This window comes from Euprymna scolopes, chromosome 26 (genome assembly GCF_053919585.1).
Source record: "Euprymna scolopes isolate OS-2025 chromosome 26, ASM5391958v1, whole genome shotgun sequence".
In the NCBI taxonomy this organism is placed as follows: domain Eukaryota; kingdom Metazoa; phylum Mollusca; class Cephalopoda; order Sepiida; family Sepiolidae; genus Euprymna; species Euprymna scolopes.
Window position 1 is genome coordinate 57144532 of NC_136507.1, and position 21114 is coordinate 57165645.

Genomic DNA, 21114 nt, shown 5'->3' on the forward strand with positions numbered 1-21114 from the left:
GACTGCTTTCTTGCAGACTACCACATGGCAGTCACCAAATCCAGTGTCCTGTTGTGAACTCTCACAAGTATTCGAACTTGATCCATCCCAGCAACCATTCTCAATTATCTCATAATGTTCTTCATGTCTTTCTACTGACGATCACTCCATCTCATTAACTCAAGTGGTTTTGGCCTTGTTATGGTTAAAGAAAATCTGAATCGATGAGTAAAAGCTGCCTTATTGGTCTAATGGATATCCTCGCAACGTCTGGAATCGGCTACACTAAGTTCACACATGGAAAAGTTATTAGCCCGTACAATCACCTTCTGCCCATCTAAAAATAAAATAACACCTTCTTACTTAATCGCAGTAAGTGTAGGGTTTTGACATTAAATAATCCAAAAGGGTTGACTTGCCGTAAAATAGACAAATCAAACCAAATCGATTAAGAATTGAAATGCATATGGCCATTCATACCCAAATTGATTAGCACAAGAAACGTACGCAGACGAATTATGGCACTTACCTCTAGACATAGCGTCGAACTTTCGAGGATTTATTACTATAGACAACAAACTGAAAATGGTCCAACAATAAATACGTAACAAATAAATATTACCAACGAAAAGATAAGTTACTTTTTTACATACCTGGATAATTTTTGCTTTTTAACTTATTGTAAGGCGTTTATTTACTTAGAAACATAAGCAGTGCCGAGTGCTTAAGTTATAACAACAACAAGATGGCTGGCAGACATGAGACGGTCATCTTTGGAGTCTCGATAATCGCTCAAAAATCGTAAATGAAACAAAATACTGAAAGAAATTCACCAAATATATGTTATGGCGACATTTATTGGATGGATTTCTATCAGTGTTTTGTTGTCAATACTAATATAGATGTTCAGACTTTCTACTTACTAAACTAAATAAATGGATTGAAAAAGAAGATCATACTTTGCAAAGTATCGCGTGATTTTCTTGTGGTGTTAACCTCCCCCACTGCACCATTCTTAGGGTATAATCTGATTTCCCCCGACTTTGAACTCGCCTCTGCCTTTATAAAACTAGTGCCACATAGATTCTGGAAGCTAATACATCGTAACCACGTGCGGACTTACACGGAAATTGTCGTCGGGTTAGGATTTATTTTTAGAACATAATTTTTTACGACACGAATTCAAAATATAAGGTGAGTTTCTTGGAAGTGCTGAAATACGATTCCTTATGTACTTTTTTGCTGATTTCTTTTAATTTTTTGGAAGTTTTTTCGATATGGAAGAACCGTAAAATCTACAGACAAAAACCTGATTAGTTTTATATTGCATAAAATGGGGTGCTAATGCGGAGTGATCCGCGCTATTTTTTAAAATCGTATTTCCACGAATAAAGTCTTCAATTGTAAGGTTAAAGTACAGAATAGGAACAAAACACCCTTAAGAATGGTTTTTTAAATATTTCAGAACGGATCACTCTCTGAATGAGTACCTAAAATAGTATTTCCACTAAACTTAATGTAACGTAGTCCAGGAACGCTGTAGGTTAGTTCACAAATAGAAAAGAACTTCAACTCTTTGTTTGTAAACCACATTTCTTTGTCATCAACGATTCTCACGTAATCTCTAACGTTATTCACGTCTATAACGTGATATCCTTTTTAAAGTCTCTTTTCTTCCAGCTGATGTCATTTCGCCTGCATCTGCATACACGCATCCTGTGTTCACTTGCAGAATAGTTGTCGAAATATTCATTTATCTACCGATTATACTGTGAAACTTTATTTCGAACTAGTCGTTTATCGGCTAGGAAGGATTCCTGTCTATGAAGGAGATTCTTTAGGTTGCTTGTGATTATTAGGATAAGATTGTTCCTTTCAGATAGGAAGAAACCGTTAAGTGACGGGCAGACGTTATTCCAGTGTCGTCAAAATTTTGATTTAACAAAAACTTTCAATTTTCAATACGTTAAATGTTCAGGTATGTAGATCCTGCACTTTATATTGAAGATATGAGTATTCTGCACTTGCGTACAAAAATATTTTTAACTTCTAGTTAAACGTGCTTTTTATAAAACCCCTTTAAAAATTAATACAACTGTGTGGTTAAAAGTAACTTATTTTGCTTTTGGTGATTTTCTTGACACTTGGAAAAAATCTCTCAAAATTTGACTGTAATCCATTTTCAGCTGTTTGGATTATAACTGGAATTTTAAATCTAACCGTTCAATAAGCTAAAAATATGCCAATTTTGAGTTAAAGGGTTCAGTTCGTTTCAAGCCGAATCGTTCAATAATTTTCACTTATTACGCAAGTGAAATTTCAGTCGTTACCCCCCTCTCCTCCCATCTTCAAAAACCTAATTGGCCAAAGTAAATAAATATAATGTTAATATGCAAGATACAGAACAGTAGAATCTTGAGTGATTCCCGACAATGCCTACTTCCATTTGACTCGAGTCCGGTGTAACTTTATTTTATATATAGCCTAATTTAAACACTTGAGATACAGGACCGAAACCATTAAACTTTCCCATTTTCAAAGACATAAATAGGATAGTCTTCGTACTTCGTGTGATAACTTTAATACTAAAAACTGATACTTATGCACTTATCGCACCGTGCTGAAATATCATCCCATTCTTAGCATAGGGAGTGTGTTGTAACTATTCTGCACTTAACAATTTAATCAAGTAATTTACTATTTAAAAAATAGTGGTAAAATAAGCTCCGTTTTAGGCAAATCCACAAGCTTTTCTGTGTGGTCAGTTAGGCCGAATGGCTTCCGAGCTCTCTGCATATTGTTCCTTCCTCTAGCTAATCCCAATTAGCAACAAATCCCACTTTGCACTAGTTCCATATTTACCCGAAAGTTCTAAGTTTTTCCTTCGCTCACTTGCCTTTGGAATTTCATTTCTCCAATTGCACTTATAGGAGGGAAATGTGAATTTCTCTAACAATGACTTAAACACAAGGCTAAACGACCATTCTTTTAACAAAACAATGGGTTTATTTAGAAAAGGCGAGATTGTATCTGACTGGAGAGGAAAGTGTCTGTTTTTAAGGTGTCGTCTGCCATCAAACTGCTGTCATAGCAGTGAGAGGTCTGTATAGGTTGCTTGCTGGCGTCCCTCTGGCTATCGCAGCTGAGATCCCAAAAAGGCTAAAAATAATTAAGGGGACAGCTCAAATCAATGCGCCCTGCCAACCGATTGATCGGTGCGGCGAATCACTTTGGCACCGGGCATTGATCCGCTTATAGTAAATAGTTTTTCGGTAAATTTATACAAATACCGTGACACCGAATTAGTAGAAAAAAATGTACCCTAACCCTAACCCAGTTTTCAGATTCGTGTTCAGCACACCGAAACGTAACAGAATACTACGTAAAAGATTTTACTAATTCGCTGTCACGGTGTTTGTATAATACCAGTTTTTCTGCTACACACTGATAAGCAGAAATTTGTAATGTGAACAGGTTTCCCAATCTTTACATCTCAATGTCTTTGGATAAGTTAAACGAAACTCTTATTGAAAGACAAACCTTTTCTTTCTCGTAAAGGGATTTTTTTTCTCTGAACTTGTGATAGTTTAATAAGCCATTAACTTCCCATATTTTTTTTTTTTTTTTGAAAGTTGGATTCCTACAAAGGCTGAAGCAAATGGCTTGAATAGCTTCTTTTTCGTCACTTCCAAAAGTAAATTTGCAAAAGCGTTTAACTAAACTTTCCCATGAAAATAGTTTTGAAACTCCAAAGTAGCATGTTAAAGCCGACGCGCAGTTAGAAACTGGCAAGATATCTTCACCAGCGGACAGTACCGAAAGACTCCAAAACGTACCTTCGACATTCCCTTCGTGCCTTTTGTTGGGAGAGGCGAAAGGAGCATTCAAGGATTCGTATACCACCTTTCATTTTGCGCATTGCTACTGACTAGTCAGGTGAGCATGTGGTGTCGTATTTCTGATGTTTTCATTAAATATAAACTAAAAATAAAAATTTATCTAAAATGATAAACTTTGAATAATAAAAATAAAATAACCTTTTCTGATTGGTCAACACTTATTTGAAGCCGCCATAAAAGAAAAAAGAACTGCCATCTGTTAGCATAGCTAGAAAGCAATTGTTCGTTTTGGAAATTAGAGCATCGTCCCCCCCCCCCCGGGCTATCCTACTCTGGTAAGTTGGCCTGTTATATTTTTAAGTGGGATTCAATTTTTGCGATGCGTTAGTTTATTAACGATGAAGATGCAGAACAGTAAGTTATTTCTGCATAACACCGTTGTTCCAGCGCGGTCCGTGTTCTGCATAAGTGCCGAAGCGTGTTAAGGTCCTTTCATGATCCTGGTGAACTTGAAGAAAAAATCTGATCATCCTTCTAGTATAAGGGAGTACTTGAACAGATAAAAACCAAGTGTATTAAGTTTTGTAGGCCTATCTAATCTCTTGAAAGCATTCACAAAACCTACAAATTGGTGCCCCGACTACAAATATACACACTCCTCACCATGACAAACTGAGTGCTCCAATGTTGTTGCTGTTCGGGTGCCGCCATTCATGGAAACTGCCGCCACAAAACCTACAAGCTAAGAAATTGCTATTCGCTACATACTAACAAGCTAAACCAAAAGAATATTACTTGCCTACACGCATTCATACGATGAACAACTTTTACCAAACCCGAATTTGCATGAATGAACATTTACCAATTAAAAAGCCTTTATTTAAAATTTATAAGAATGTTAAAATTTCGTTTACTTTATCGCAGTTTTTCATTTACGCGACTCCGTTCATGTTTTTAGCTAGCACTGCTAAATGGTGACCTTCGATATTTTTTCCAAGGTTTCATTTACTTCCATTTAATGCATGCATGACGTTTTATACTTCGCTAAAAAATCTTCATATCCAATTATTGGTGTGGTTCTTTGCCATACTTCAAGATGCTAACGTAGTCCAATAACATTACTCACACCAAGGCCAAGGTTTGGCCACAAGCTAATTTTTTTATTTATTTTATAGAACTGTTTAGTTTTGTGAGACTTTTGAATTGGTTGACTTGCCGAGGGTAGGTCGGTGGGGAAGAAAGGAGTGCTGGTAGCTGTGACCAACACGGCCAGTGGTCCGTTAATCAAAGAACTGAGTGCCTATTCCTTACAAGTTAAATAGACATTTCAGTTACACGTGAATCTTGTTGACTGAGTTGAAGTAGATAAAAAGGGGTGGCCGCTCTACTGTTGTAGTCTTTTAGACAAATTACACTTCGACCATCGTTACCCATTTATTACTTTTACAAGGAAAGACTGCTTGTAAGCAACGTCGACATTTCGTTGCAAGACTTAAACCGTCTTTTCTTCCCTTCCCCCTACTCGTCGGTATGCTAATTCCGACAGTTTTCTTAAATCTATTAGACTATAAATAATAGAAAATGGTAGTATTGTGACTGCACCCGGGCTGGTGTAGATATTTCCATCCTAATAGGTCCTGCACTGGCGACCTTCAGCCCCTGTTGCAACCTTTTGTGACCAAGGCCGCTAACCCCCAATATTTCCTCCTGTATCAGAAAACACTGATGTACGTATCTGTACGTGATGTTGCCAAGCTAATCAAAAACCTTGATTCCAGTAAAGCAACTGGCCCTGACGGTATTCCAATTATAATACTCAAAACTTCAACCTGAACTAGCGCCCATACTTACAAAACTGTTTAAACGTTGTCTTAATAGTTTCCCATCTCCCTGGAAAATTTCATCAGTATGCCCTGTATTTAAGAATTCAGGAGATCGCTCATCCCCCTCTCAGTACAGGCCAATAAGTCTCTGCGTCATGAATAAGTTGCTGGAATGTTAAATATAGGAGTAATCAACCATCTCAACAAAAATAACCTTAGTGACACTCAATATGGTTTCTGTTCTGCTAGATCTACAGCAGATGTGCTTACAGTTATCTCATAGAATTAGCAAATCTCTCGACAGAGGCCACCTTTCTAGGACAATTGCTCTTGACATTAAAAGCCTTTGATAGGGTATGGGATAAAAGGTTTGCTTCAAGATCTCCAGCTATGGTATAGCTGGAAATGTCTTAATTATTAAATCATTTCTGAGAGATTCATAATAGTTGAGGGGCAAAAATCAGAAGCTCACAGTATTAATGCTGATGTCCCTCAGGGGTCCATCCTGGGCCCAACTCTTTTCCTGATCTACATTAATGATCTTCCAAATTACATCCTTACATCATTGGTAGACATATGCTGACAACACCACCATATATGGTAGCACATCTAAGACAGTAAACGACAAAGTTCTCTCCGATTCTCTCTCCTCTGATCTTGAGCACGTAGTACAATGGGGAAAGGAGTGGCTGGTTACTTTTAATGCATCTAAAACCAAGCTTCTCTCTTTACATCAACATTCTGATCCACATCTGGCATCAACTGAAATGAATGGCTCTCGTCTTCAGGAGGCCTCAAGTTTTGACAAGCTTCTGGGCTTGACCATTACTCCTGATCTTAAATGGAACACGTACATCAAATCTGTTGCCAAGACCGCTGGAAAAATGGGATCTTTCTATCAATACGGTAGATATCTCACTGCTGATACAATTCTCTATAAGAGCCAGGTACGTTCAAGGATGGAATACTGTTGCCACATCTGGGCAGGAGCTGCTAGAAAGGACTTGTCCTGCCTTGATAGTTCAAAATAGACTTCGTAGCCTCGTAGATGTCCTTTTCTCTTCCCTGCAACCTCTATCTCACAGAAGAAATGTGAGTTTGTCTGATTTATCGTTATTTTCATGGAAAGTGTTCGACTGAGCTTCAGTCTATGGTCCCCCCCTCGCTAAACTTTCACAAGAAACACTCGTCTAGCTGTAAACACTATCAATAATTCCCCCACTCTGTATCTGAGCCTAAACCTAAACGTAGATTCCATGAGCAAAGCTTCTTAGAACTGCACGCCTGTGGAATTATCTTCTGTTTTCCTGCTTTCCGGCTGACTACAATATGGTTGTTCAAGCCTAAGGTAAATAAGTTCTTGATGAGCCGTTCCATATAAGTTATCAAATTTACCGAATTTTCATTACTAATGATTATTATATTGTCCAATTTCTACTGTACACTCTTTAACCCTTATCCTTGAGTGGCCTCTTGGCCTTGATGTGGTGATGCCTGTGTAAAAAAAAAAAGAAAAAAGTGCTTCACAAATTCCAAGAAATACTGCAAAAACTGTCGATTAACAAATTCCATCCACTGTAGATCCCGCAGCTGCCGTGAAACTTTCTAGTTTAATACCTTATTTCATTGGACAGACTTTTGACCCCCCCCCCAGTCCCTGTTTCTCCAACTGTAGATTAAATGTAAACCTAATGTCTCCTAGTTACGCTTTTATTTTTGTGGCAATATTTACTTTAGGATGAATGAACTATTGTTGATGCTGGTTTAGTTTAGACTAGGAAATGGCTTTAATCTTCCCCGCAAACACCCGAGACTAACGCGCGTTCATTCTTTCACGAGGCTCGGTCGAACTGATAAGACGTATTTTATCTTATTTTTTCACGTGAAAGAGCTTGGTACTAAACTTCGTCACCCCCCCCCCTCCTCGTCCATGGCTTTTAAACATTGTTTCTTTGCATTCAGAAAGATTAATAACGCGTATTCCACAAAGCTTATTAAATTGTATTCTCGGCTGGCTGCACCTTGTAAAATCTTCAGCTATTAAAAATGGAAACTTGAATTTGTAGCTTGTTATAGAAATGAATAAAAAATATCTAAAGTAGGTCGGGGTTTTTTTTTTTTTTTCTACTCTTTTCGTCGTAGAATAAAGGTGATTGTTTGATACGGTAGAGGCCGCAGTCGAAATTTCACGTAATTGTTGGACAAAAATGGACCATAATATTTCACTACTTGCTTTGCTAGTTCGAAAGCATAAAATTTCTCTTAATGCGCCACGAGTTTCAGCTATTTTAATCAAATAGTTACGCTTACAAGCTAGCGAACGATTTTTCGCCACGTACGTGATCGGTTAATATCGTAATACCTGTCTCGCTGGTCTAAGTCATTCATTAGTTTAGTATAACATCTCTTAGAAAGCAAACGAAGCAATTTATATCATGAACATTCTTCTTCCCTCTGCATAGAATTATTGGAAGTTTCTACAGTATTCGCCTTCCTCTCAAACGTAGTTATTATTCAGACCTAACAAAGCCTGCCATTATGCCACCACTCTTTATTCTACATGGCTTCCTGTTACGTCAGTACTCGTTTTCGGCCATCTAACTCCCATTTGCTCATTTTTGCGTAATCTTAAACTGAAAACTAAACTGGAACTTAATTTGTGGCTTAAATTGTTTCAAACGCAACTTCAGTTCAAACCTTCATTTTCCAGCGCACTCTTGTGTAGTACAAAAAAAACAAACAAACTCGATGGCATAAATTTTACTTTTAAAACCTTAGGGTCTGCCAAACGATTGTAAAAAATGGACCGCATGTTTCCGTGACGTCAGATTTGTTAACTATACTAACTATAGAAAAGCAGAAGCGACTTAACGATTTTTTTTTTTTTTTTAACCTTTATCTTCAAACTGCAATTAATTAATCTTATATAATTTTGTTGGGTTTTAAGATTTAGTTTAACGATTAATAATTATACACATTTGTATATTAAATGAAATACGGTTTTACTGAATGTTCATTTGGTTACCTACGGGGTTCCATTTTTTTTTTTTTTTTTTTTGTTCGGTAAAGAAACGAGGGGGGAGGGGCTACAAAATGCTTAATCTTTATGCAATATCTTCAAATTGGTTTTAATCTGGCGATAAAATAGCTGACAAGAGTCATGTCTATAAACTAAATATTAAAAAAATTAAACAATTAAAAATCTGTAACGGAACATTTTGAAATAATGGAATTTTAATCGTTTTAATCTTTAAAAAAAAATTAATGTTTACGAAGTTTTTTTTTCTTGACAATTCAACTGATTATAATAATTCGAAAAAAAAAAAACGCTATTTAAAAGTTTATATCAATCTTTTAATTGCAACTTCAAGGTAAATTTGTTCAATGGGTATTTAAATTTTTAATAAATATTTTTTACTTATTTGAACTCTTAGGTTTCATAATACAAATTTCGATAAATTTAAATTTTGTTCAAATTTCGAAAAAATAAATATGGGGGAGTACGCACTAAAAATATTTCCCTTCGTATATTTTACGAAAACTGCATTTTATATGTAATTTTATTCTAAAATGGATAAGTATCGGCAAGTGTTAAATGTCTTAATTGGTCAAAATCTTAATTGTGGAATTCTGATTTTTGGTGTTTAATAAAATGTGTAGCTATCCTGAACCTTCAAATGAAATCAGCTGCCTAACTTAAGCTAAAATGCAAAGATCAATCCATGTGAATTTTTTTTTTTTTTTTTTTTTTAAATGACTGCTTATATGTTCGCTTGAAAATAAACTTTATCCTTCAGAGCTGTTAGGTTGGCCACATTCAGGTCCAGACTATTTGGCTGCCCCATACCCGGCATTACAATCTTCAAAGGAAGAAAAATAAAAAATAAAAAAAATTAAAAGGCAACTCTTATTTGCATTCAATTCGTGATTGGCAGAAATCAACTTTTATTCCATAAAAGTATAAAACAACGTATGCAGATTGTGTAATATACATAAGCTGAAAATACTGTCGCACTAAATTCATTGCTGATTTTAAAATTGTGCAGGAAAAGAAATAATAGTTGAACTTGATATTTCAATCCCTCCTTTGTCGGAAGACAAATGAGGGATTGGACCTAGTAATTCACTCTTGTTTGTTCCTTTTCAGGTTTTTCTCAATCACATCTTGGATTTTAAATTTTGCACAAACGTTAGTCCTGGTGAAAATAAATTTTGGCCAGAACATATTTTCTGGGATAACTCTGGTTGCCCCCCGCCCCACCTTCAGGGGGCCCTTATAGGTGTAAAATTGCCCCACAAGCGTTTGTTCGCACTTTTCTCAACCATGTCTTGGAATTATAAAGTTTGCACAAACATTAGTCATGGTGAAAGTAAACCTTCCCTTGTGCAGGCGGGGTACTCCACAGCACCAGATTGTTCTTCATCTGTCCTAGCTGAGAAACTTGCTAAATGGTCAAATCTAATATATAAAAAGGCTGCCTCTATATTTTTAAAGTTTCTCTTCTGAAACTAACCCGACAGTGGTGCTATGGGCCTCAAATGATTGGATTTTGTTATGGACCATTCTCTTATGAGTCTTTAGCCGATTAAAATAGTTTTTAGGAGTCAAAATTGAAAAGTTATACATTTTGTACATACTCAGTTCAAATGCATGTCATGTTGGTACTGTGGTAACGTCACCAGCTTTGAATGCTAGTTTTGCTTTAGGTTTTCAATTCTAGCTGATGGCTCCCAAATAACTTTACTTTTGGAATCGCGACTATGAAATCTGGAGAAATTAAGATAAAATTTTATGACCGAGCAAAGCCAAGTACTCCCCATCCCTGCTAGTCTTAAGATAAAGATGGAAAATGTTAGAACGATTTAAGAGCCATGTCATTAAGTTGCAAAGATTTCTCCCTTGCATTTAGTACTTGACTGAAAAACGTGCTTTGTTAAAGTTGCACTTGCTATATTAATATAGTGATAAATTTACATCACTATTTGTTTCATAAATTTGATTTAACCAAATAAAAACATTAATTTGCCTAGTGGAAGATTTATTGTTATATTCACTTTGGATGGTTGCCTGACTTAATTTTTTTTTTCTTTTTTCCTCTTGCCACTTAAAGTGGCCTTGTTCAGGCATTAGAGAAGGCACTATTTACTCATTACTTTGCATGATGGAATATGTATCGTATATAATACGTTTACCTTTGTATTGTTGCTGTTGTAAAAAATTTAACCTATTTTTTCTTTACATAAAAATTGGCTAGGTCGAATTAAATGCCTGCAATGCTACTATATATATATATATATATATATATATATATATATATATATATATATATAATGCCTCTTTGTAGCTAAGGTTTAAGTCCTTGGCACAAAAAATTAAGGTTACTGCATTTCAATTTAAAAATTGACAAAATGGTTAGGGCTATTACAATAGAACATTCATTGTTTTGATTCGAGTATATATATGAGACAGTTAATCAACCAAGAACCACATCACTCTATATAAAAGCATATAAAATATCAAGATACACATTTGAGTCAAAACAATGAAAAGAATATGTTGTCCTAGTAATGATACTAGTTTTTATAACTGCATTTTTTTTTCTCTATTTCAGACTCTGCAACCTTAGAGCCGATTGACAGTCGAATTTGTGCACAATCCTTTAAGACGTCACCCTTCAAAATGGCTGAAGCGCAAATCCAACCAAAATGGCGAATTTCTTCTGAAATAGCAATCGGCAAAAACAAACAATTTATCAACTCCCTTGTTGGTTCCTCTCCAACCAAACAAAAGCTGAAGTTGAGTCAAATGCTATTTCCTTGTATCTATGCTTTGTACCCTGAACTCTCTCAACGAGTGGCCAGCGTCATGTTCCACATGTGTCATCAGTCTGAACTCTTCCACATGCTCACTTGTAATCAGTTCTTCAAAATGAGATTGGATGAAGTCCTAACAGTCATTAAGCTTTGCGAAAATCATTTGTGTCTTGCAGGTGACATTCCCCACTCTATCCTTGTTGAGCGTCAACCATTAAATAAGCTCCTGAAGGCTCAGTTGTTGGCTGCTGTCCATGATCTCTGTCCTGAAGATGCAGAAATGGTCACAGCTAAGCTGTCCCACCTTGAGAACTCCACCATCTTACATTTACTCCATTGTTTTGATTGTCTCAATGTACGTGTCATCGAAACTCATACGGCGCTTATGGTAGGCCAGTTAAAACAACCATTATGTGCTAAAGACAGTCTAGAATCGATCGACCAGGCAATAGAGATGCCTGCAGAACGTCACTTGCTCGGTGACGACCTCTTCTCTACGATTCAGGGAGAAAGCTCCAAATCTCAGTCGGAACAGAAGCAGACTATTTTGACTGAAGGCCAAGGGGGGCGTATTTTTAGTGAGCTTCGAAGTGTTCCTTTGACACTGAAAGTTCAAAATCGAATCCTTCTAAAGCAACTGGCACCCCTTATTAAAGGTTTATATCCGAATTACTCATTGGAGTTGATTGCATGCATAAGAGGGAGTGATAATTCTGAATTGGTTCACATGTTATGGTGTCGTAACTTTTTGCTCTCAAAACTGGAAGAAATCCTCTGTCAAATTCGTGTTCCCCATGACCCTCTGTTTCAGGAGACCTCGCTTATCTCCCCCTGCTAGCTTTCACTGAAGAGGCTCTCATTCCATCCTTATTTAATCAAACATTTTAATGACCTGTTTGCAAGCTGTATATTTTCTTTAAATATTTATTACGTTTTAATTCCAAATTCATACAGATAAATATTAGCATATTTCTTTAAAAGTTCCAATCCAAGAAATAAACTTTAATTTTTTTTTCTCTTATATTTTGTAGGTTCCTTAAAGATATGTATATTGTTACAAAAACAGCGTTTTGTATTTTCTCGATTTTATTGTTACCATTTAGAGCATTTTTTTTTTTTTCTCTCATTAAAAAATTCTGGCGTTAGTCATTATCTAAAATTCTTAATCTTAAAAATAAAATTAAAAAAAAATGTATTTTATGGGCATTTTCTTCCTTATATTCTTAAAAGAATAAAGTAAATTTTATCTAAATTTTAGAATGAATTTTATCAAAGGTTTTCATTACTGATTAAAATTTCTCCGGCCAAACCAGTGTTAATTTTTTTAATTTTATGAAAATAAATATACATGCATTTTTAAGTCTTATTTTGAATTAAACCATTTGAAATGAATAAAATTTAAAATGTTTCTAGCAACATGTTCATTTAGGAAACAACATTGTCTTTAATCCTCTAATTAAATGAATTGGATACAGTTCACCAGATCGAACAAAATTAAGTCTTAAATTCATGAGATTAAACTGGTGACCTAGTGAATTTTTTTTATTTTTATGAATAAAATTTCTATAAAATATAATCTTATTAGATTAGTCTGTCAAATTTTGTTTTAAGAGAATACACTATAGAATTTATCACATTACTTTTATAAATGGAGAATATTGCATTAATAAATTCCCATCAAATAATGGAAACGGAATTCTTTTTTAAATCTGAGCCATTTGGATTTTCTTACAAAGCTTAAAATCTTAAAATATAACTTTGACATCGGATTTGATTTGTTTCAAAATCTGATTACAATTGGATTTTACAAAGAACTCTATCCACTATGCCACTTGTCTTTGCAGACAATTCTAGTATGAACTTTAGAGCCTTACTCCTAGAAACAATATAAGTACAATCTTGCTACTCATCGAGTGAATGTATATGAATATATTACCTTCTACTTATTACTAGATATCTAATGGCTCCTATATTAAACTCTACACTAGGTTTGCTTAGTAGTTGATTGCTGCTTTGACTTGTCTAGCACAAGTTTTTCTGGTTATAATTTTTTACTTCCTCCCATAAGGGTAAATCATACCCTTTTTTCTCTTATCTGCATGTATTACGGATTTTCAATGTTCTAACATTACTTTTAGTTGATAACCTGTCTCCCTTTTGTAGTTTTCAACATTTACACAGAACCTCGTACATTTCAGTCGCTCGTTTTTTTTGCACAAAATACTTCTAAGGGGTCTAGTCCATCCTGAATACTGTCCTAATGTCATGGATTACATATTTGAATATTTTCTAACAAGCCCTTCACATAGTGTACAAACTGAGTTTTGGGGTTCATATTCTTTTGATGCTTGGTCCAGATTTTCTTCACTTGATACCATTGAACTGTATAAATGGGTACTTCACATGGTCCAGTAATGTTTTAACATTAAAGTAAATGTGGAAACTCAACAAATGAGACCTGTTCAATAAAGTTAGAACTCCAAAAAGCCATATGTGAATACATTGAAGTCTTGTATAGCTGACCACATATGGAGGGGAAAAAGGAAACTCTTAATCTTATGGGAGAGTAAAAATTACACAGAAGAGTAAAGATTCGAAGCGGCACATATGCTGGGCAATAATAACTGAGTCTACTAAGTATAGAATTTCCTACTATATGGGAACAAAATTATAAATGGATTTTATATATATATATATATATATATATATATATATATATATAATCCATTTATAATTTTGTTCCCATATAGTAGGAAATTTATATATATTTATATATTTATATTTATATGTGTGTGTGTATATGTGACATAAATGGTGAGATTGTCCATCTATTAATAGGTTTAACCTTTCTACTGCCGAATTGTACTTTCAAGTTGCCTTTCAAAACTATTTCTTACTCTTATGGTCTGTCAGACAACTGGTCTTCAAAGTACAGGTCTATGCATGGTTCAATACGTGAAATGAGGGGTTTGTTTGTTAGTTGCACTCTAACTTCCGTTAAATGTGGGTTTCAAGACTAAAATTCATTGCATAAACAATTCTGGCGATAAAGGGGTAAAACTTAATTTTAATACTAAAGTTGTCTGCAAGATAAAGGTCTCTGTAAAATTCAGTTGTAAAGTTCTCTTCTGGGAATTGAAGTTTTAGTCCATCCGTGCAGGCGACACACTAATACAATTGTGAATTACTCTGGACTTCTATTAATGGCTGACAGAATAAGAATGTTGCTCACATGGATTAAATAAAGGATTTCATGTAGACTCCCGAGTTGGAAGGTCAGAGGCTACATCAACTGAAACTTGATAAGAACAGTCCAAAGAATCAAAATAAGACTAAATAAGGATGACTAGAAATAAAGTATGAAACTTTGTCCATTCCGTTAACAAATACAACAAATCTAATAAGTGTGCTTAAATGATTTCTAAGGTAGTCACTAAAAGTAAAATGGCTTTAAATTACATTCTAACAATCGCATAACTTTTAGTTTCCTACTTAGCAAATATTAGGTGTTATTCAATTTTTTAAATTCAACATGGAGGTTTTTGTTAAATATTATGTAGAAGTGGCTAGAAAGTTTTTTTTTTTTTTTTTTTTTTCTAGTTAGAAAATAGATTTCATGGTAAGTTCTTGGTTTCAGTGTAAACTCTGAAGCTGAAAGTAGTCATCTGGTCCTACATCTTAAATTGGGCTGAAATAGACCATTTTGATTATATAATCAAAAATACAGTAAACTCCTCTCATTTGTTTTACTTGAATGAAAAATATTCAGTACACTTACTGATTAAAACACTTTGTCAACATTTTCAATAATTTTATTGAAATGTTTTTATCTAGATATCTAGATTACTTTCATTTATGCCTAAAATAATTTCTGGTAGAATTTAACTTAAAATTTAGGTCCAGTTTTTAATTTTTTTTTTTTTTCTTTTTTTTTTAAGAGAAAAACTTTGCTCGGAAATGCAAATTGAAATAATTGGAAAAGATTTTCACATTTCTATTAAGATAAAATAATTTTAATGAAAACAGTTTTTTTCTTTATTCTAGAGAATACACTTAAATCTTAAATGAATTTCTACGCAATAATACATAATGGAAAATTATATCCTAACCAAACTTGTGTAGTAAAAAAATGCTAAATTTTAAAATTAATATAAGCAAATGTATGTAGATAACTAAGGTAACTTTAAGACAAACTTAATGTATTTGTTTCGGTTGGGTCTGAATTTTTTAATACATTAAAGAAACTTTTTTATATAAAAAAAAAAATTAAATTCATGTTAGCAAAAACTATTCATTTGCCATCAAATTGATAAAAATGATTCCTCAATGGAATTTAAATATTTACTCATTTCTAGGCAACATTTTTTTTTCCTCAGTCACAATTTGTTTTCCTCTTTCAGATGATTTATGACAAAACTTCTATTTTTGTTTATAAGATTGTACAGTATTGAAATTTAATAAAGTTTATTTTTCCAGTTATTAAATTTGTAAATTGCATTATTCTCTTGGATTACTGGTTTCTGTTGCCAGGAAGATAACTATTTTCCTATTTCTCATTAAAGGATGATTGTAAATCTGCAGATTTGGAAGATGAAATCTGTTAATAGTATCTAATCTCTTGCTTTCTAGTTCTTTCAGTGCAAACATTAGACCATAAAGATGTTAACTTTTAATGCAATTGTGTTGAATACTATTTTGACTTGGGAACTTCTGGAATGTAATTATCTCCCCCCCCCTTTTTTTTTTTTTTTTTTTTTTTTTTTTTTTTTTTTTTTTAGTACCTTTACACAAGAATAGTTTCTGGTCGATTATCTATTATGCCCACTGAGATACTGATGCCTGATCTAGCTAGATTTTGAGTTAAACTGACCTTTGGCATTTTTGCTCTGAAAAGTACATATCTTCAAATTGTGAAGGCTGGCCTCAACTCCTATATTTAATTTACAAATCTAAATTCTTATCAGCTTATACTTTAGACCTTATAATCCTTGTGTAATCTAGTATCTGCCTAAACCAGTTGTTGCTCGTTTTGTCATTGATTTTAGTGGTGATTCATGCATGCTTTAGTCTTGGATCATGGAAGAATACTATCCAAGCAGATCAATAGTTTAAGTGTTATCTGAGCTTTGCTCCATCAGAAACCATGATTGAGGTGATATACTTACTTAAAAGTTGTACAAACACAAATGATGACCTTTCAAATTTTGCTGTTGTCCTGGAAAAGTTCAAACTTAAGCTAATAAATTTTTACATAAAGTGAATCAACTTCCCCCCCCCTCCATTTTTTTTAAATTTACAACAGCAGCTTCACTTTATCTGTAAGCTAAGAATGCTATCAACTCCTTGTCATTGGAAGATTACCTTGACACACTTGTCATTAGTCACCTCATCTACGAGGGGGTGTGCAATAAGTAATGCTCCTGACACACTTCCAGTTGTCTGATCTAGCTGAAATTTTGCAGGTACAAAGATTTATATCTCTATGGGTTATGTGGCAAATTACAGCTCTAAACTAATTGTCGTTTCAGTTTTACAGGTGTTTGACCCGAGTCAGGTGTGAAATGGGGCCTGTTGAATGTCGAGGAGTGATCTGGTTTTTATTTGAAAGGATGCACACCACATCATTTTGATGAAATGAAAGAAATTTATGGTGATAATGCCCTATCATATGACCTTGTAAAACGCTGGTATCGTGAATTCAAATATGGCCGGAAGTCTGTGGAAATGGCTACCAGACCTGGTCGCCCCCACCCCTTCTGCTATTGATGAGGCATTTGTCCAAGTTGAGGCTGCCATTTTGGAAGATCGGTGCATTACTATTCGCCAAATAGCCCAAGATGTCAAGATTAGTACAGGGTCTGTGGAAACTCATTCATGACCATATGCATAAGTTGTCTGCCAGATGGATTCTGAGGTTGCTCACACCATTCCAGAAGCGAATGCCTCAAGTGCTTGAGGATGAATTTGGAGATGTGCCAAGATGAGTCAGTTTTTCAAAAGACTGATTACACAGGATGAAACCTGGGTCCATCACTATGATCCAGAGACCAAAGCCCAGTCAATGCAGTGGAAGCACTTGGACTCACCACCTCCAAAGAAGGCAAGGGTGCAGCCTTCTGCTGGCAAGGTCATGCTCAGTCTTCTGGGACCAGAACGGAGTAGTGATGAGATTTCATGGCAAAGGGTACCACAATTACAGGAGCCTATTATGCTTCATTTTTGAGGAAATTAAGGGAAGCGATCAAAATCCAGAGGCGGGGCAAGATCAGCAAAGGTACCCTCCTCCTGCAAGACAACACTCCGTTCCACAACTTGCATGTCACCAGATCAGAAGCATGGGCGCATGGTTATGAAATCCTCCCTACTCACCTGACCTTTCACCTCTTCCCAGCCATGAAGTTGTTTTTGAAAGGAAAGCGTTTCCCAGATGATGCAGCCTTGATTTCTGGTCACGTCGTGGTTGGAGGACCAACCTGGGGTGTTCTACAAAAACAGTCTCCAGAGCTGCATCAAACGATGGGAGAAATGCATAACTCTGTGTGGTTCCTATGTAGAGAAAGACTAATAACTGTGCCAAGTTTCGTTGCTCTACTGCTATGGGAAGTGGGTCAGGAGCATTACTTATTGCACGCCCCTCGTAGATCTTGTCCATCAACTACCTTGAAAGGAAGAACCATTGATACTATTGTATAGCATTTAGTGTTTGAAGGAAATCTTGCAACTGAAAAAACAAGACCTTTGAAGCAGGGAATTAAAATTTATAAAAGCTAATATAATGCAAAATTTTTAACAATTAAAATTTGTCAATATACTGTTTTCTTTCTTTCCTCACACCATTGTCACCAGGGAGTCCATGCCTGATGAATATGTATATCATGGAAACCGAGTTTTTAATTTTCAAATTAATGCAGGTTTTAAATCTGCATTACAATGACTGAATTTAAATTCACACAATGCTTACACCGAAGAGGACTCTCTAACTCATTTCATGGAAGCCATGAGTGATCCTCCCAATTGGAACATTTTGAAAAAAAATCACTTTTAAGACTACACGGACTTTAACATAGTGTCAGAAAAATCCAAGAAAGGTTCCATGTCTGATCGTTGAAACGGTTATTAATTTTTGAATTAAAAATTTTTTTTTTTTTTGTATTGTTTTAACTTGCAAGTTCTAATTGAAGAAAGCTTTCACTAAAACGCTGCACTGTCACAAGTCCATCACAAAACATCAATTGTGCTGCAAAATTACTTCCACATCAACCCTATTCTCTAGATCTGGCCTACAGTGACTAATCTTAAAATGTCCCAAGGAAAGATTTGGTTTCGAAGTGATATTGAAAACAGATGTATTGGAGCCAAAGATAAATCCTTCTAAGTGATTGTTGATAAAGATGAATTTTTGCCTAAAAGTTCTTTTATGAGCTAGGGACTTATTACATATGGTAATTTCGATTTTAATGTAAACTAGCAGGGAGACTAGAGTTGCCTTGGATTGAATGATCCAATGTTTCACTCCTATTTTTATCATCAAACTTATTTTTATTTATTTTTTTTTTTCCCAATCAGATCGTCTGCTCTCATTGTTGACCCCCACAACAATACACTGGGATGAAGCGTCACATGCCTCCTCATAGTGACTTAGTCCCCAATACAATGTAGTCTACATTGCACTATAGAACTTTATAAAATTTAAAAAGTCGAGTGTTTCAATTAAACATTTCAAATGTGCCCCCTGTCAAAGGACTTTTTTTTTTTCTTAGGTTGTTCCTTGTTGCATCAGATTGTTTTCATAAAAACCTAAGAACACTGCCAGATAAATGCAATACCTTTGAATTTTTATAAGTCGACCTGGCTATTGTGGAGTCTATAGGGAACACACCTACACAGTTCCGTTTAAATGTCTCTAAGTTCCGATTTTAATTTGATCTATAAGGGGAGAGAACTCTGCAAGGGAGGTAACTCCATTTCCTTGTGATTTTTTTTTTTTTTTTTTTTTTTTATATTTATAGATTTGATTAGTTTGTTTTATGATGGAAGTTCGTTAACTACATTTAGTAGTTTTGAAAAAAAAAAAAAAACTGCTGTTGTCAGCTGTATCTTTAAGTTTACCCTCATCTCGGCTGGTCCTGCATTTAAAGTTAGGTCCAACGATTTATTTATTTTTTTTTTTTTTAACAAGATTCTCTTCAATTGTATCTATAATGGTTGATAACTTAGTCATCCATTTAAATAGTTCATTTATTTATTTCACACATATTTAATTGTATCGATAGCCATCAATACTAGAAAATAAACCGTGTGAATAACCTCTGCGTTTGTACAGTAGCAATTTTTCTACCAGGACATCGGGGGCGGGGGGTGATAGTAGGCAGGCTCGAACACGTACTACAAAGGAGGAAAAGTGAAAGAAAAAAAACGCGTTAGCTGGTGCGCTCGTCGCCAAACCGGAAGCGATGCAGGCTTAAATTAAGGCTAGACAACCGAAAAGAAGCAATGACTTTTGAAAAAAAAAAAAAAAAAAGCGATTCCTCCCAGTTGAGGGTGAAGGAATTAATGTTTTTGGCCAATTTTTATTTTTTGTCTGAAGAGTCGAGCTCCAAAACGATACCGATCTCATGAAAATCCATCGCCTCTGTCGAAAGTTTTTGCAATACATACATTTAAATACAGGTGAGATTTATATTATATATAATAGTTAACATAAAATGAACTTTAGTTTTACTTTCAGCAGCTTCCTAACTCTTGCTTCCTTATTTCATCATCGCATTCCATGAGTGACCTTTCTAACAAAGGTGGAAGAATGGCAAATGTGAACATTTCCAATCCCCTCATATTTCCTGCATCTCTTCTATAGTACTAGCCTGGGTGCCTGGTGTTGCCCGGATGTTTGGAGGTGTGTTGAGCAAAAAAAATTAAAAAGTGGTAGTCGCCATGCAGGCTCGAACTTGTACCATGAAGGAGGAAAAGAATGAAAAAAAAAAAAAAAGTGACGTCTTTGCTGTTGCGTCCATCGCCAAACTGGAAGTGGCAAAGGTTTAAATTAAAGCTAGTCAATTGAAAAGAGAGGACGACTTCCGAAAATATCGGCTAGAAGAGTATCCAGTTGAGGGTGAAGGAATTAATGTTTTAGCCAATTTTTCAATAATTGTCGTTGAAAGGGTTGAGCTTCAAAACAATACCGATCTCATGAAAATCCGTTGCCTCTGTCAAAAGTTTTAAGCAGACATACGTACGTACGTACATACATTTAAACAGACAGGTGACATTTTATATAATAGATTTGTCACCACTCATCTGTCTCGATAACCTTTAACCATGAATGGGTTTTCAGCCGTGCTAAATGACTCGTCTATATATTAATACGTACCTTCTAACATGTCAGTTTCCAGATTATAAATTATTTGATCGGGAGATACTATTTATTGAAAAGGAAGGATGAGTGATAACATACTACGAACATTAAATCAGTAAAATGTATAAATACATTAATTTAATAAGTAGGATCTCCCGATCACTGAATACAATGCAATGTAACAAAAAAGAAAAATGTCACTTTCTGGACATGTGAAACTAAAATGTACCTTCTTGGTCTTCTGGCTAGGATACAAGAGTAGTATCTGTTCTGTCTAAAGATGGTATAATGATTTTGTGCTATTTTT

At 34.9% G+C, this 21114-nt stretch overlaps 1 protein-coding gene across 1 annotated transcript; it reads left to right on the forward strand.

Moving 5' to 3' along the window:
- The first annotated feature begins 1053 nt into the window (after window positions 1-1053).
- LOC145247872 (uncharacterized) lies at window positions 1054-13111 on the forward strand. The gene is made up of 2 exons (XM_080109488.1): window positions 1054-1173; window positions 11254-13111. The coding sequence occupies exon 2, from the start codon at window positions 11322-11324 to the stop codon at window positions 12291-12293; it is 972 nt and encodes a 323-aa protein (XP_079965614.1). The 5' UTR covers window positions 1054-1173; window positions 11254-11321; the 3' UTR covers window positions 12294-13111.
- Window positions 13112-21114: the final 8003 nt, after the last annotated feature.

Coding starts and splice junctions, on each gene's coding strand:
- LOC145247872 (XM_080109488.1), top strand. CDS start 11,322: ATGGCTGAAGCGCAAATCCAACCAAAATGGCGAATTTCTTCTGAAATA.